At 33.5% G+C, this 11,569-nt stretch overlaps 5 protein-coding genes across 7 annotated transcripts in view; 1 reads left to right on the forward strand and 4 right to left on the reverse strand.

Annotated features, from left to right (window-relative positions):
• The window catches only part of LOC135836458 (uncharacterized), a 145,038-nt gene that overhangs the window by 21,332 nt on the left and 112,137 nt on the right, over nt 1–11,569 (forward strand). The gene's annotated exons all lie outside the window — the stretch shown is intronic.
• Nucleotides 1,207–2,956, reverse strand: LOC135836462 (uncharacterized). Its single transcript, XM_065351316.1, has 6 exons — nt 2,770–2,956; nt 2,585–2,695; nt 2,376–2,499; nt 2,100–2,285; nt 1,896–1,986; nt 1,207–1,425 (listed from the first exon to the last, which is right to left on the reverse strand). The coding sequence occupies exons 1-6, from the start codon at nt 2,830–2,832 to the stop codon at nt 1,272–1,274; spliced, it is 729 nt and encodes a 242-aa protein (XP_065207388.1). The 5' UTR covers nt 2,833–2,956; the 3' UTR covers nt 1,207–1,271.
• LOC135836460 (putative odorant-binding protein A5) lies at nt 3,082–4,979 on the reverse strand. Its single transcript, XM_065351313.1, has 6 exons — nt 4,765–4,979; nt 4,538–4,636; nt 4,275–4,398; nt 4,015–4,200; nt 3,857–3,941; nt 3,082–3,475 (listed from the first exon to the last, which is right to left on the reverse strand). The coding sequence occupies exons 1-6, from the start codon at nt 4,810–4,812 to the stop codon at nt 3,268–3,270; spliced, it is 750 nt and encodes a 249-aa protein (XP_065207385.1). The 5' UTR covers nt 4,813–4,979; the 3' UTR covers nt 3,082–3,267.
• On the reverse strand, nt 5,139–8,524 carry LOC135836459 (uncharacterized). Of its 2 annotated transcripts, none has more exons than XR_010557044.1 (11): nt 8,333–8,511; nt 7,932–8,066; nt 7,728–7,851; nt 7,477–7,662; nt 7,310–7,400; nt 6,740–7,230; nt 6,527–6,623; nt 6,327–6,450; nt 5,991–6,239; nt 5,817–5,907; nt 5,139–5,430 (listed from the first exon to the last, which is right to left on the reverse strand). XR_010557044.1 is itself a non-coding variant. In XM_065351312.1 (11 exons), exons 6-11 carry the CDS (start codon nt 6,806–6,808, stop codon nt 5,235–5,237), a joined length of 822 nt encoding a protein of 273 aa, XP_065207384.1. In that variant the 5' UTR covers nt 6,809–7,230; nt 7,310–7,400; nt 7,477–7,662; nt 7,728–7,851; nt 7,932–8,066; nt 8,333–8,524; the 3' UTR covers nt 5,139–5,234. The 2 variants fall into 2 exon arrangements, 1 of the variants encoding a protein (XP_065207384.1); XM_065351312.1 differs by having other exon boundaries at nt 6,527–6,619; nt 8,333–8,524.
• LOC135836461 (putative odorant-binding protein A5) lies at nt 9,360–11,449 on the reverse strand. 2 transcript variants are annotated; one of them, XM_065351315.1, is made up of 7 exons: nt 11,317–11,449; nt 11,114–11,240; nt 10,934–11,029; nt 10,726–10,849; nt 10,456–10,644; nt 10,294–10,384; nt 9,360–9,572 (listed from the first exon to the last, which is right to left on the reverse strand). In XM_065351315.1, exons 2-7 carry the CDS (start codon nt 11,171–11,173, stop codon nt 9,398–9,400), a joined length of 735 nt encoding a protein of 244 aa, XP_065207387.1. In that variant the 5' UTR covers nt 11,174–11,240; nt 11,317–11,449; the 3' UTR covers nt 9,360–9,397. The 2 variants fall into 2 exon arrangements, with proteins under 2 accessions (XP_065207387.1, XP_065207386.1); XM_065351314.1 differs by lacking the exon at nt 11,317–11,449 and having other exon boundaries at nt 11,114–11,310.

Genomic DNA, 11,569 nt, shown 5'->3' on the forward strand with positions numbered 1-11,569 from the left:
ATTTAGAGGAGGCCTTCAATTTGAGTCAAGACGCCTAGAAAAAATGTTAGCCTCGGATGTATTCCTGATGAGGAAATAAAAATGCTTAATGAGAGGGCATTTTCGAAAAAAACTTTTTTTCTGCTCTAGACTCTATCTGACCTGTTTTGAAAAATGGCTCCGTTTCAAAATATAGTATTCAAGATTTCGCCTCATCTAAAGCCATCGCCATTAAAATTTGAAACCACCTTAAAGGGTTGAAAATTGCTCAGCGTTGGGTAGATTCATGTGTTGAAAATATTTTCCTCCCTGATACCTATTACACATTGATTATGTCATACAATAGGAAAATATCCATTTCTGAAATTGTGGGAATAATTTGAAGAACGGTGATGCCAATTTCTGGCTGTTTATCGCCATTATTTGATGATGGCACATGAAATTGGCAACACTATGGTCCGAAATATCCTCTCCCCCCCCGCACCAGTTTCAGAAATTATATCGTTCGATATTTTTTTGGCCGAATCAATGCATGATATTTGAGAAGAAAGTACTTTCTAAACATGAAACCACCCAAAAATCAGGTTCTTGTCCTGAAATTGGTCTTGGATTTAGAATGCGACGGCCTTTTTCGATGGAGCATTTTGCGTACTATCTTTTGGAACATGAATAATTTTTCCGAAACGTATTGAATATGAGCTAGAGCGAAAAACAGCGTTTTTTTGGAAAACGTCTCCCTTTTGAGAACCCATCCTTATCTCCTTTTCAAGAACACCTCCGGGGTGTTGGGAAATTTTCTGGATGGATTTCAATTTAAAATGAAGGTCTCCACTGAATTTGATCAAAATCTTCTTACATGATGTGAAGTGGGTAATTTTTATGATAATTTTAAATGCTTTTATTTTTTGATTTACTTATTGATGTTTGCATTTTTAAATGAAGGTGTTCGTGATTTTTTTTCATCTTTTAATGAGATATTGGAAGGTAATTTTTGGAGACTCTCGTGAAATGCATGTTGTAATATGTACGTACTACGTAGACATACCTACCAGTATACATACGTACCTAAATGTAGTTTTTGTGCAACGGTTCCGTGTCCGAAATGAATCAACGTGTATAGCTTTTTGATGAGAAACAAAAGTTGTCCTGTAGAAATTACAAGTTTTTCCTATTTATGTGAAAGGCTGATTTTGTCTTGACCATAGGTAAAAAGTGAAAAAATGCGTACAACACAGTAGTTTATTCGCGAAGGTGTAAGATAGTTACAAAAAATTATTTCTAGAGAACGATTTCTATATTGATGATGTCCATTCAAATGTTCTCACCTTTGAAGTATCTAAAACAATTCGTTTTGGAAGCACGTAGAAATAATTTCCTGCGGAGAGAGCACACTCTTGAAAAGTCTTTTCGAAGTTGGACAAAGGAGTAAAATGGCGCTGAATTATCCTGTGAAAATAATGTTCGAATTGAATTTACAATGTTGTTAAAAATGGTCTAGTGTACAATATAACGTATACAGATAGGCACAATTACAATACGCCTATCAGAAGTTCTAATGTGTGGAGACATTTTGATCACATGCTCGTACATTTGTTTTGAAGCTGATCCAAAAAAAAAAAGAGAAAGATAAGTTTTTGACCAAACCTCGAAATCTCATTGAAAATGGTATAGTTCTTCTATATTTCCTCTGATTTTTACATTTTCGATATTTTTCATTTTAGAAATGATGTGTACTATTGCTTGCCAGATGCAGAAGTATAGGCTTCCTTTGATGAGTTCTTTCTACAGAGAGTTATTAAAAAAGCTTATCCAAGGAAAGAACATCTCTTTTTCAGAATAAAGTCCCTTATTTTGAGATGCTCAATCAATGTGTTGGTACAAAAAAAATATAGGTGCTTGTTCGTTTGTCCACTCACTTTTCTGGTGAATTATCTTTATCGTCCAGTTTAAACCTGAACTTTTCACGTTGTTCGTATACTGCAAATGTATAGATTATTCTGTGTGTACCTAAATGAAAATGTTTTGTTAGGTTTGACTTGTGGAAAGGATATAAGTCCTAATGCGGCATACAGTGGACGCATCTGACTAATGTTTTATAATACAAAATTATTTGTCATTACTGTTAGGTTGGAGTGTAGTATTCAAAAAAGGCTGTAAATCTACTCCTGCCCTGTTGAGACGATCCTGGTAAATATCCACTTTCACCCATTCGAACCACCATTGTTCCGGTAGACCTATCGAAGAATCATTTTTGCCACTCGATGAGCTTGACCAGCTTTCAGTTTCGTTGCATTTTTGAATAGCACCTTGCGGGAGAAAAATCGCATCACGTTATTAAAGCGTTACTGGAGGTCTAAATTACGAATAAATGTTTTGAACGAGAATATATCCAATACCAAGCATTACGAGAGTGTGATATTTTCCATCTCTGTAATTCCAAAGTACTTCAGGTAAACTTTGTAATTGATAAGGGAAATACGGTTTGCCTGTTATAATGAAAAGACCTGGATTATAGATAACCTGTTTTGAAAAAAATAAAAATTCGATATGAGCTTTCTATCCTGTAGAAATGTTTGATTTAATAGCTTTTAAGTTGAAAATTTACAGTACAGATTTCCTTTGGTAGAGAGGGCAATATGTGAGGCACTATCAAACGATTTTCAAATACAGATGCAAATAATCGATCCAAGTCCGGTTCATTTTCATTACTTTGTCCCTAAAAGAGAAAAATCTTTAATTTTCTGAATCTAAATGCATAAGAATGTATTTCAAGTCAAGTCATTTACTCACCTCGACTATTGGAAGAATTAAGAGTACCAAACCATACAAATAGTAGACAATAACAAATTTCATTGCTTTCAAAAATTTTCATGAGCCAAATATCCAAAATAAAAGAAATGATAAGTTTCAAGTGTGTGAGTAGCGAAAGGTAGGCATGCAAAATTGTGATAGGTACACATCAATCAAGTTAACTCGCATCGTAAAAATGTAGTGAGATAAATATCTGATATGTTTGCAATGCGGATGCATTAGATGGGTCATTGAGCAATTAATTTGGTACATAAGACACCCTAGTTCTTTCAGTAGTAATGTAACTACACCGATATAAAAAGTAATATATTTTTTATGATCTTCACCAGTCTTAATTTTAAGTATTCGATTATTTTAATGAAAATGGGTCGACTACGCAACCAAATGATTGTTCCTGTTGTACAATTTGAGGGAAAATGTGGTATTTGAGATAGTGTACCCTGAAATTTTTAGGCTTACGATGATTCCAGCTCATTGTTAAAGTCCGAAGTAGCGATTATTGGCTCTCTGAGCACTTTCTACCGTTTTCTTCAACTTCAGCGCTTTCGGGTCGAATAAATCTTCGCGTATACCGCTTTTAAGTTCGAATTTTTCGATCATATGGAAAAAATTTCCGGATAAGAGAACAGTTCCTGGAAAGTTGTTTTCGAAATTTGACAGGGGAGTGAAATGTTGTTGCAGTAACCTGTTTGAAGGAAAAAAAATAGCTCGTCATGTACTTACATGTTACCTACTTATGGCTTAGATGAGTGTATCAATTTCAGATTAATTATTCGTTTTCATGAGATATAAAGTCTCCCCTCGCCCCTCCTTCTCTCCAACTGAAGCTGTTTCAAATCTTTTCTTTCCGATTATTTTGTATTACTCTGAGAGAGAAGTAGGGACAAGGACAAAATCGTTTTTCAAAATGAAAAAAATGGTTTTAGTTGATAAATTGGTAGACGTGATGATGTCTTGAAGTTGAATTGAGAAAAAATGTGCATTTAGATGATACAAAAGAGTACGTAATTTTGATTTTTTTGGTCACGAGTTGAATAAACCAGTCATAAATGTGATTCATATTTACTTATTTGGCGGATCCACTTCCAGGTTCAGTTCAATTTTTTCTTTCTGCTGGTAAATCGCGAATACTTGAAGTACCCTGTGTGTACCTTTGATAACAGAGACGAGACAATGAAATAACAAACTATTGTGATTTGAAATGAGAAATTCGATTATAATTACTATTCGGTTGGAGCATTTCTGATTGCGAAAAACGTTTCAAATCGGTTCCCGTTGAATCGATACAGTTCTCAAAAACGTTTACTTTCACCCATTGATGCCACCATTGTTCTGGCGGAGAGACGGTGATTTTGTCGGAATTTCTCGAGTCTTTTGGGGTGGTATTTTCACCTTGCCTTTGAAAAGCTCCTGAAAATTTTATTTTCATTTCGTGATCTCTCATTCGTAATTTATGTTATCTTAGATGAACTGTAAATTTATACCCAGTATTACTATCGTGTAATATGTTTCATCCTTATAGTTCCATGTTATGTCTGGTAATTCTTGTATTTGGTAAGGGAAGTAAGGTTTACCAGTAAGTATGATTAGACCGGGTTTGTAGATAATCTATATCATGAAAGAGAAAAAATAATATTAGAAGAATTCCAGTTGGGTTTTTTGATTGTATTAATCACCTGCTTGCCCGTCCTGTATTGTGTTTAGAGAAAAGACTAGGTTATTAATTGTAGATTTATGTCTACGTTACCGGGCTGAGTTCTGGAGGTGCAATTGGAAGTAAATGAGGTACTATGAAATCATCTTCAAACACTTTGGCAAGTTGTTGTTCTGAGCTTGAGATTGTACCCTGCATTGAGCAGAATTTTATTAGTGTTACGAAAGTACTTATATGCTAATTCAATCAACTCGATAACATTTTTGTACTGAGAAATGAATCTTGAAGAGATTGTTAGATTTGAATATTTTTGAGCTTACTTGAGTTGAGATGAATAGAAAAACTATTGAATACGCATGATAGCTCATGACAAATGAGCTGGTTAGAGTGATGGTTCACCTTGGAATTGAGAATATTATGTATACTAAAAGTTTTGTTACTTTTTGAAATTTCGAATTAGTCTTATTTGATGATGTGTATACCTACAGGAAACGTCAGCTTGTGATAGATTTTACACAAGCTCAACGCTTTATCTATCAATACCTACTCTCGAATTTATCAACTATTTAATCCGTCATGTGATAAATGTAAAGTAAGTGGGAGAAAGAATGCCTATTTGAATTTGAGAGATTTATTTAACCTAAAGATATTCACAACTGTGTCATGAATGAAGTAATGAATAATTTTATCGAAATCGTGATGTAGGTATTTATTGCATTTGAGAATTTTTTCATCAGAACATCGTTTATTTTTGGCACACTTATATTCAAGTTGAAAAATGAAAAATTGATTAGTATTCGTTCTTCTTGTATTTTTGTTTGAATGCACGACCCCACGTCAATCTTCGAACTTTCTGCACAGGATCATCTAACGCGATAATTTCTGGTTGAGGAACAACGTAAAAAAAGTTGCCTCTTATCAGTGTATTTTTTCCATGAAAATTTTGAGCGAAGTTTGATAATGGTGTAAAATTACTTCGAAGTAATCTGGAATCAGAATACATGCGGATTAGATTTGTAGGAGTAGTCGATTTTATGGAATATTTTATAATGCGGGTAAATTCTTATAAGCTTTTTGAACGAGGGCGATGATGTCAAATTGCTCAATTATGAATACGTCATTCTCGTTAAATTTGAAAGCTTTCCTCATGTTCCAAATGTCAATGCCTTACTCTTTGAAATTGCTGAGGTGATATAAATTGAAGAATTGAAATTTTTGTACATGTTTCGCTCTTACAATACTGATTGAGGATCAGATGATAACTGGTATTACCAAACCGGATCAACCCATGCATTAAATTTGAAATCTGTTGCATGGTTACCTATTGAAAAACCTTAAGTCTACCCTGATGCGAATGATTAAAAATATTTACAAGTCTGGAGAATTTTCTTTATCGTCAATTTTCAATTCGAATCTTTGTGATTGTTCAAAAACTGCAAAAACACAGATTAATTGGTGAGTATCTGTGAACAAAATAACAATGAATGTGTTAATGTACAGTTGGAAATGTTTCATGATTTTTGAGTTGTACGTAACTGAAGTGTACCGTTTGGTTGAAAGATGTTGGTTGAAGAAAAAGGCTGTAGAGTAACCCCCGAGTTAATATCATTTTCATCTACGTCGGTAATCACCCATTTATACCACCAGTGCTCTGGTGGTAGGTTATCGTTCTCTTTCGTGATCTTTTCAGTTGAATTATCGGTACTGGAATTCTCGTATACTTTCTTGAGCGCACCCAAAAAACGTACATTTTCAGTTGTCGTGGTCACTTTTAGATTTTGTCTTTGAATTGCCTCTAGAACAGTTCAATGGGGTTGTTGATGGTTTAAGTACGTGTTCATTTTTTGAAAAATGAAATTATGGTCGTGAATTTGGATATTACCAATAGCTATCACTGTGTAAAATTTGTCGCATTTGAAATCCCAAGATATTTCCGGTACGTCCTCGATTTGATACGGGAAATAGAATTTACCGGTGGAAATTATCAATCCGGGTTTATAAATTACCTAAAGGGGATTGAAATTTCAGAAAGTAAATCTAAACTGTAACAACTCATCGAAATTTCTAGAAAATTCACGTCACTGGGCAAAAATCCTCGGGATTCGATGGTAAAAGATGAGGAACTATCAAGTGTTCTTGAAATATCTGTGTGATAGATTCATTTTCAATTGCGAACTACCTGGTGAAAATTTTTAAGAAGAAAGAAAATCATTTCGAAAAATAATATTTTATTTATTTTTTTTTTCTAAAAAATGAAATATGCGAAAATATGAAGTATTGTTGGAGATTACTCACGCTACTGGTTGACAATAGAATTGACAGTTGAAAAAGATTTGAGAATAAATTCAGTATGTTGAACTTCATAACAAGATATCAATTTCAAAAAACTTCCACGATCAAGCACCGATGTTATGGTCATTTCACGAGTAAATGTATAAGTTTTGAATCTGTCTGCGGTTGTTAGCGATGTCTTATCATAAGGGCCTTTCAAGCTATCAAATCTCAAAATCAGAGATTCCTAATTTATTTGTGTTTGCTCAACTAATGAAATATAAACCTTATTTTCATTTGAGCGCTGGTGTACCTATTTTAATAATTTACTCCGGCCTTCTGATGTATTTTTAAATTATCTGAAGAATCCAGTCTTGAGTATTCTCACGATAGATGTATCAAGAACAAGTCCCTTTGGCTTATGAACCACTTGAAAGAAATTGCCCGCCACGAGAGCACTGTTGTTAGAACTTTTTTCAAAACTTGAGATTGGATTGAAGTATCGTTGAAGCAATCTGTAATGCAAAAGTTTTTGATTTTAGATTTTTCCCTCTTGAGGTGCCCTTACATAAGGATTATCATTCAAAGACTAACGATTCGGGCGAATTTTTTCCATCATTTAATCCAAAATCAAGTTTTTTCGGTTGCTCGTAAACTGCAAAAGCATATATCACTCGATGGGTACCTAAATTACCGTAATAATTTATGAATAGATATAAAGTCAGTAATTTGAGAAATAGAAAATGTTTTGAGTATATTACTGTTGGGCTCTGCTATGGTTGATCTTAGGTAGGGCTGTATTACATTTCCTGCTTCTAATTCGTTTCTGCGTATGTCAACAATTATCCATTGATGCCACCAATTCTCTGGAGGGGTAAGAGTACTGCTGAGATTTCTCAATACTGGAGCTGTCGTACTAGGGTATTGGACTTCTTTCTGAAATGCTCCTAAATTCAAATCGCTTGGATTTAGACGAATTCCATATTAATACATGGTTCAAGTGAGATCGTACCTCGTAAGATTAAGGTGTAATATTTGTCACTTTTGAAGTCCCACGTTACCTCTGGAACACCTTCTATTTGATAGGAATAATACTGTTGTCCTGTGATAATAATGAGATTCGGATCGTAGATAACCTGAGATGAAATGATCGTTAAAATTGAGATTTTTGTACTATTATGTGTTGAGAATTGAGATATACTATGATGAAACCTACCGAGCAGACTTCTTCTGGAATGCTTGGAAGAAGATGAGGAACTATTAGGTGGTCTTTGAATGTGTGAGCGAAAGGAGATGTCTCTTTAGAGGTTTCTGATTGATCAAAGCTACGTAGTACAGGAACAATGAGAGCCTAATTTCATTTTGAAAATGCGAATTATTTGAGTTGAATTAGACCTTTGATATTTAATCATAAAACTTCCATCGTGAGTAGGTCTTACGAGGAAAAAAATTTGACAGTTTGGATGTCAATATATTATGCGTATTATATATTTTGCAACAAAAATTGAATACCCATCTGCATTTTCGAGAAAATTGATTGTTTTGTTGAACGAAAGACTGCTTTTTTTATGGCATCAAATCACTTATAGTTATGTGCGTTGCTGAGTAGGTACTTACTTTGACATCGTGTAAAATTGACAGTGTAATGCAGCCTAGGAGAAAATTCACTTTTGTTGAACTCATTGTATGTTACAAGACAGAATGGAAATCCAGTTTGTCAACATTCAAAGGGATACACAAAATTTTATCGATTTCAATTTATGTACTTCGATGGCGTGATGAATGAATATCTCCTGATTTTTAAAACTAATCTAGTCTATGGTGAAATGGTATCTGATTGAAAACTTTCCTATCTAATCAATTTGTTGTAGGTAGGGTACCAATACACAACATTTTTTTTTCTCTTTTTTTTAATGTGATTTTGGTTTCCAAGCTTCTGTAAAATTTTGCATCAGGTTCCCTATTTGAAAAAAAATGGAAAGAATGATTTTGAGATACGTTATGCTCATGAAATTCTAAGTCTGATTCTGAGAAATGCGTACTACGTAAGTATCTGTATGAAGAAGTTTCATGTTTGACCAATTTTGTTTTTCAACATGGCTCAAACATCATAAAATAAAACCACTGAAAATTTGTTTTAAAAAAAAAAATTGAATAATTTTATCCTTCTTGAACAGAAGTCAACTTTTGATTTATTTTTGAGAAATATTTTGGCGTTTTTTAAAGAAATCTTCCAAACCATAATTCTGAATTCATTTTCGTGAGGTAATCGGAAATAAAAAATTCAATTAGAATAAATTAATTTTGATAGTAAGTAATAATGAGTAGTAGCGAACGAAAATGCATTTAGGGTCATATTTATAGAAGTTACTTAAGAATTGCTTGGCTAAGTAATGATTTTTCAAGTTAATTTTCCAGTCATGATTGAATTTTTAAAAGTGGATCTATCATTAAATTGAGAGATTAGATCCTAAAGTATTCATATATTATTTTAAAAATATGAAATTTTTAATTCGTTTGCTAGAAAAATTAAAAAGAAATCCGCTACTTAGCTGAGCAGTTCCTAAGTAACGTTTATAAATATGGCCCTTAGTTTCAGGTTTTTGTTCTGAATGAAGTGGATGAAATTGATTCATAAAGTGAATTTGACGTAAAAAAATTTATTCGTTTCCAAGATCACTTCTATATCACCATTCTGTTTTTAATAGCTTTCATGAGTAGATTTCTGACAGGTGAGGAATCAAGAACAAGGCCTTGTGGTTTGAAAACGGCGTAAAAATAATTTCCTGCTATTAAAACCGTTTCTTTGAAGCTCTCCACGTATTTTGACAAGGGAGTAAAGTAACGTTCCAATAATCTGAGAAAAATGAAATGAAGGTGTAATAAGATGTCGAAACGATTAAAAGCGCTCAATGGAATTTGAAACTCGTAGTTTCAGTTTCCAGATGATGTTTCACGAGAGAAAAATATTTCTGTGCTTTCATTTTACAAAGAAGTCGAGATTAAGTGGTGCCAGGAGACCTGAAAAGTCTTTCACTATATTTTCATGTATGGTACATCTACATAGTTGAAAGGTGAAGAATTTTCGCATTTTAACGAGAACTTCAAGTAAATAAAGATTTTCTACCTGCTCTTGAAAAATCATAAAAATTCAACAACTGATATAACAAGAGAACTGAACAAAAATTGAAGAGCTCTAACTATTCCAAAGTGGGTTAAGTCACTTTTTTCTCCAAAAAATTCGTTTAAAATTTTTGATGCTAAAATTTGGTCTGTTTGCAAAGTTTGGTGTACCTTTCCTTTCTTTGGACATAGAACAATTGCTTGCAGAAAAATTTACTTTGAAAAATCGATGACTTAACCCACTTTGGAATAGAGCTCTTCAATTGGTTACAGTTCAATGAGATTTCTTTCACGTGGGTGCAGAAAAGTTTAATTATAATATTTCAAATTACCTATCATGATTTTGAAATTTTGAAATTTTCCCAATGTTGGAGTTTTAATTTTTGTGTTTTTGGAGGTTATAAAATTTTTTGATCGTGGTTCCATGAGAACAGCTTAAAGAACAATTTACTTACGCTTTCGGTGAATTTTCATTATCATCTACTTGAAGTTTGAGTTTTTTCGGTTGTTCATAAACTGCAAATGCAAAGACAAGCTTATGCGTATCTGAAATAAGAAAATTTTGATTTAAACTTAAAGCCATCCAGATTTTATCTAAATGCGGTAAGCTCAAGTACCATTTGGTTGAGGAACATTCGAGTTTACAGTGAAAGGTTGTATGATTGTCCCTGTCTTGAGATCATTTTTACGAACATCAACAATTACCCAGTGGTGCCACCATTGTACTGGACACTGTAGAGTATAATTAGTATCATTTTCCAGTACCGATACCGTGGTAGGTCGTTGAACTTCTTTTTGAATTGCACCTTGCAACATATTTCAATGAATGAATGCGTTAGTGACGATACGGTCTTCTTTACATTACAATTTGTTTCAAGTTATCTTACCCAGTACTACCACAGTGTAATATTTTTCTGATTTTGAGTCCCATTCTATCTCGGGTAAGCCTTGTATTTGATACACGTAGTATGGTTGGGCAGTACTTATGATCAAATTTGGCTCATAAATGATCTGTTGGGATACAATCGATGTAACTTCAGATATTGCACCTATACCTAATAATTAAGGGAGTTGATGGGTAGATTTCAGGCTTACGGTGCAGAGTTCCTCGGGATTGTTCGGAAGTAAATGAGGTACAATCAGATTGTCTTCAAATATTGTAGAAAGATGAGTACCTTTGTACTTTTCTGACTTGCAAAAAAAATGTCAAATTTGAATTTCGAAGCATTTATTTTAAAGAAACTACGTTGAATTTTAATTTCGTATCACACTTACCTTGATATCTGAAAACAGTAGCGTAATGAAAAAACACAACATGTAGCCTTTTGTCATCATGAAATTCTAGTCTAATCCTGTGACTCAATTTGAGGGAAAATCTGAGAGTGTGCAGTTTTTCAATGTCCTGAGTCAATCGAAAACATAGCAGTATAGGTAGCACAGGTGGATAAAATCATTCGATGATCCAATGATAATATTACCCGAAATTTCTCTTATCAGAACAGTGAATTGATATGCCACATGCTTTGCTTAGTTCTCAACATGCCCACAAGTTCACTGAATCAATGTGCTTCTTTGATTATCCGAATTTCTGTGAAATTAACAGATTCTTGTGTGGAAAATTGTGGGGAGGGGGCAAATATGTTTATAGGCACACTGTCTTGACGATGACAGCGGAGGTTTTTGAAATTATACGTAGAGCATTGTTTAGTTATGTGCGATTAGATATATTTC

The sequence above is a fragment of the Planococcus citri genome, chromosome 2 (assembly GCF_950023065.1).
Source record: "Planococcus citri chromosome 2, ihPlaCitr1.1, whole genome shotgun sequence".
NCBI lineage: Eukaryota > Metazoa > Arthropoda > Insecta > Hemiptera > Pseudococcidae > Planococcus > Planococcus citri.

Coding starts and splice junctions, on each gene's coding strand:
- LOC135836459 (XM_065351312.1), bottom strand. CDS start 6,808: ATGAAGTTCAACATACTGAATTTATTCTCAAATCTTTTTCAACTGTCA. Junction 6,620..6,739: donor TTCTATTGTCAACCAGTAGC/GTGAGTAATCTC, acceptor TTCACCAGGTAG/TTCGCAATTGAAAATGAATC. Junction 6,451..6,526: donor ATCCCGAGGATTTTTGCCCA/GTGACGTGAATT, acceptor AATCCCCTTTAG/GTAATTTATAAACCCGGATT.
- LOC135836462 (XM_065351316.1), bottom strand. CDS start 2,832: ATGAAATTTGTTATTGTCTACTATTTGTATGGTTTGGTACTCTTAATT. Junction 2,500..2,584: donor TACCAAAGGAAATCTGTACT/GTAAATTTTCAA, acceptor TTTTCAAAACAG/GTTATCTATAATCCAGGTCT. Junction 2,286..2,375: donor TCACACTCTCGTAATGCTTG/GTATTGGATATA, acceptor TTCTCCCGCAAG/GTGCTATTCAAAAATGCAAC.
- LOC135836460 (XM_065351313.1), bottom strand. CDS start 4,812: ATGAGCTATCATGCGTATTCAATAGTTTTTCTATTCATCTCAACTCAA. Junction 4,399..4,537: donor CACCTCCAGAACTCAGCCCG/GTAACGTAGACA, acceptor TTCATGATATAG/ATTATCTACAAACCCGGTCT. Junction 3,942..4,014: donor AGAAATGCTCCAACCGAATA/GTAATTATAATC, acceptor CTGTTATCAAAG/GTACACACAGGGTACTTCAA.
- LOC135836461 (XM_065351315.1), bottom strand. CDS start 11,173: ATGATGACAAAAGGCTACATGTTGTGTTTTTTCATTACGCTACTGTTT. Junction 10,850..10,933: donor ATCCCGAGGAACTCTGCACC/GTAAGCCTGAAA, acceptor GTATCCCAACAG/ATCATTTATGAGCCAAATTT. Junction 9,573..10,293: donor AATGAAAATTCACCGAAAGC/GTAAGTAAATTG, acceptor CATTTTTCTCAG/ATTATTGGAACGTTACTTTA.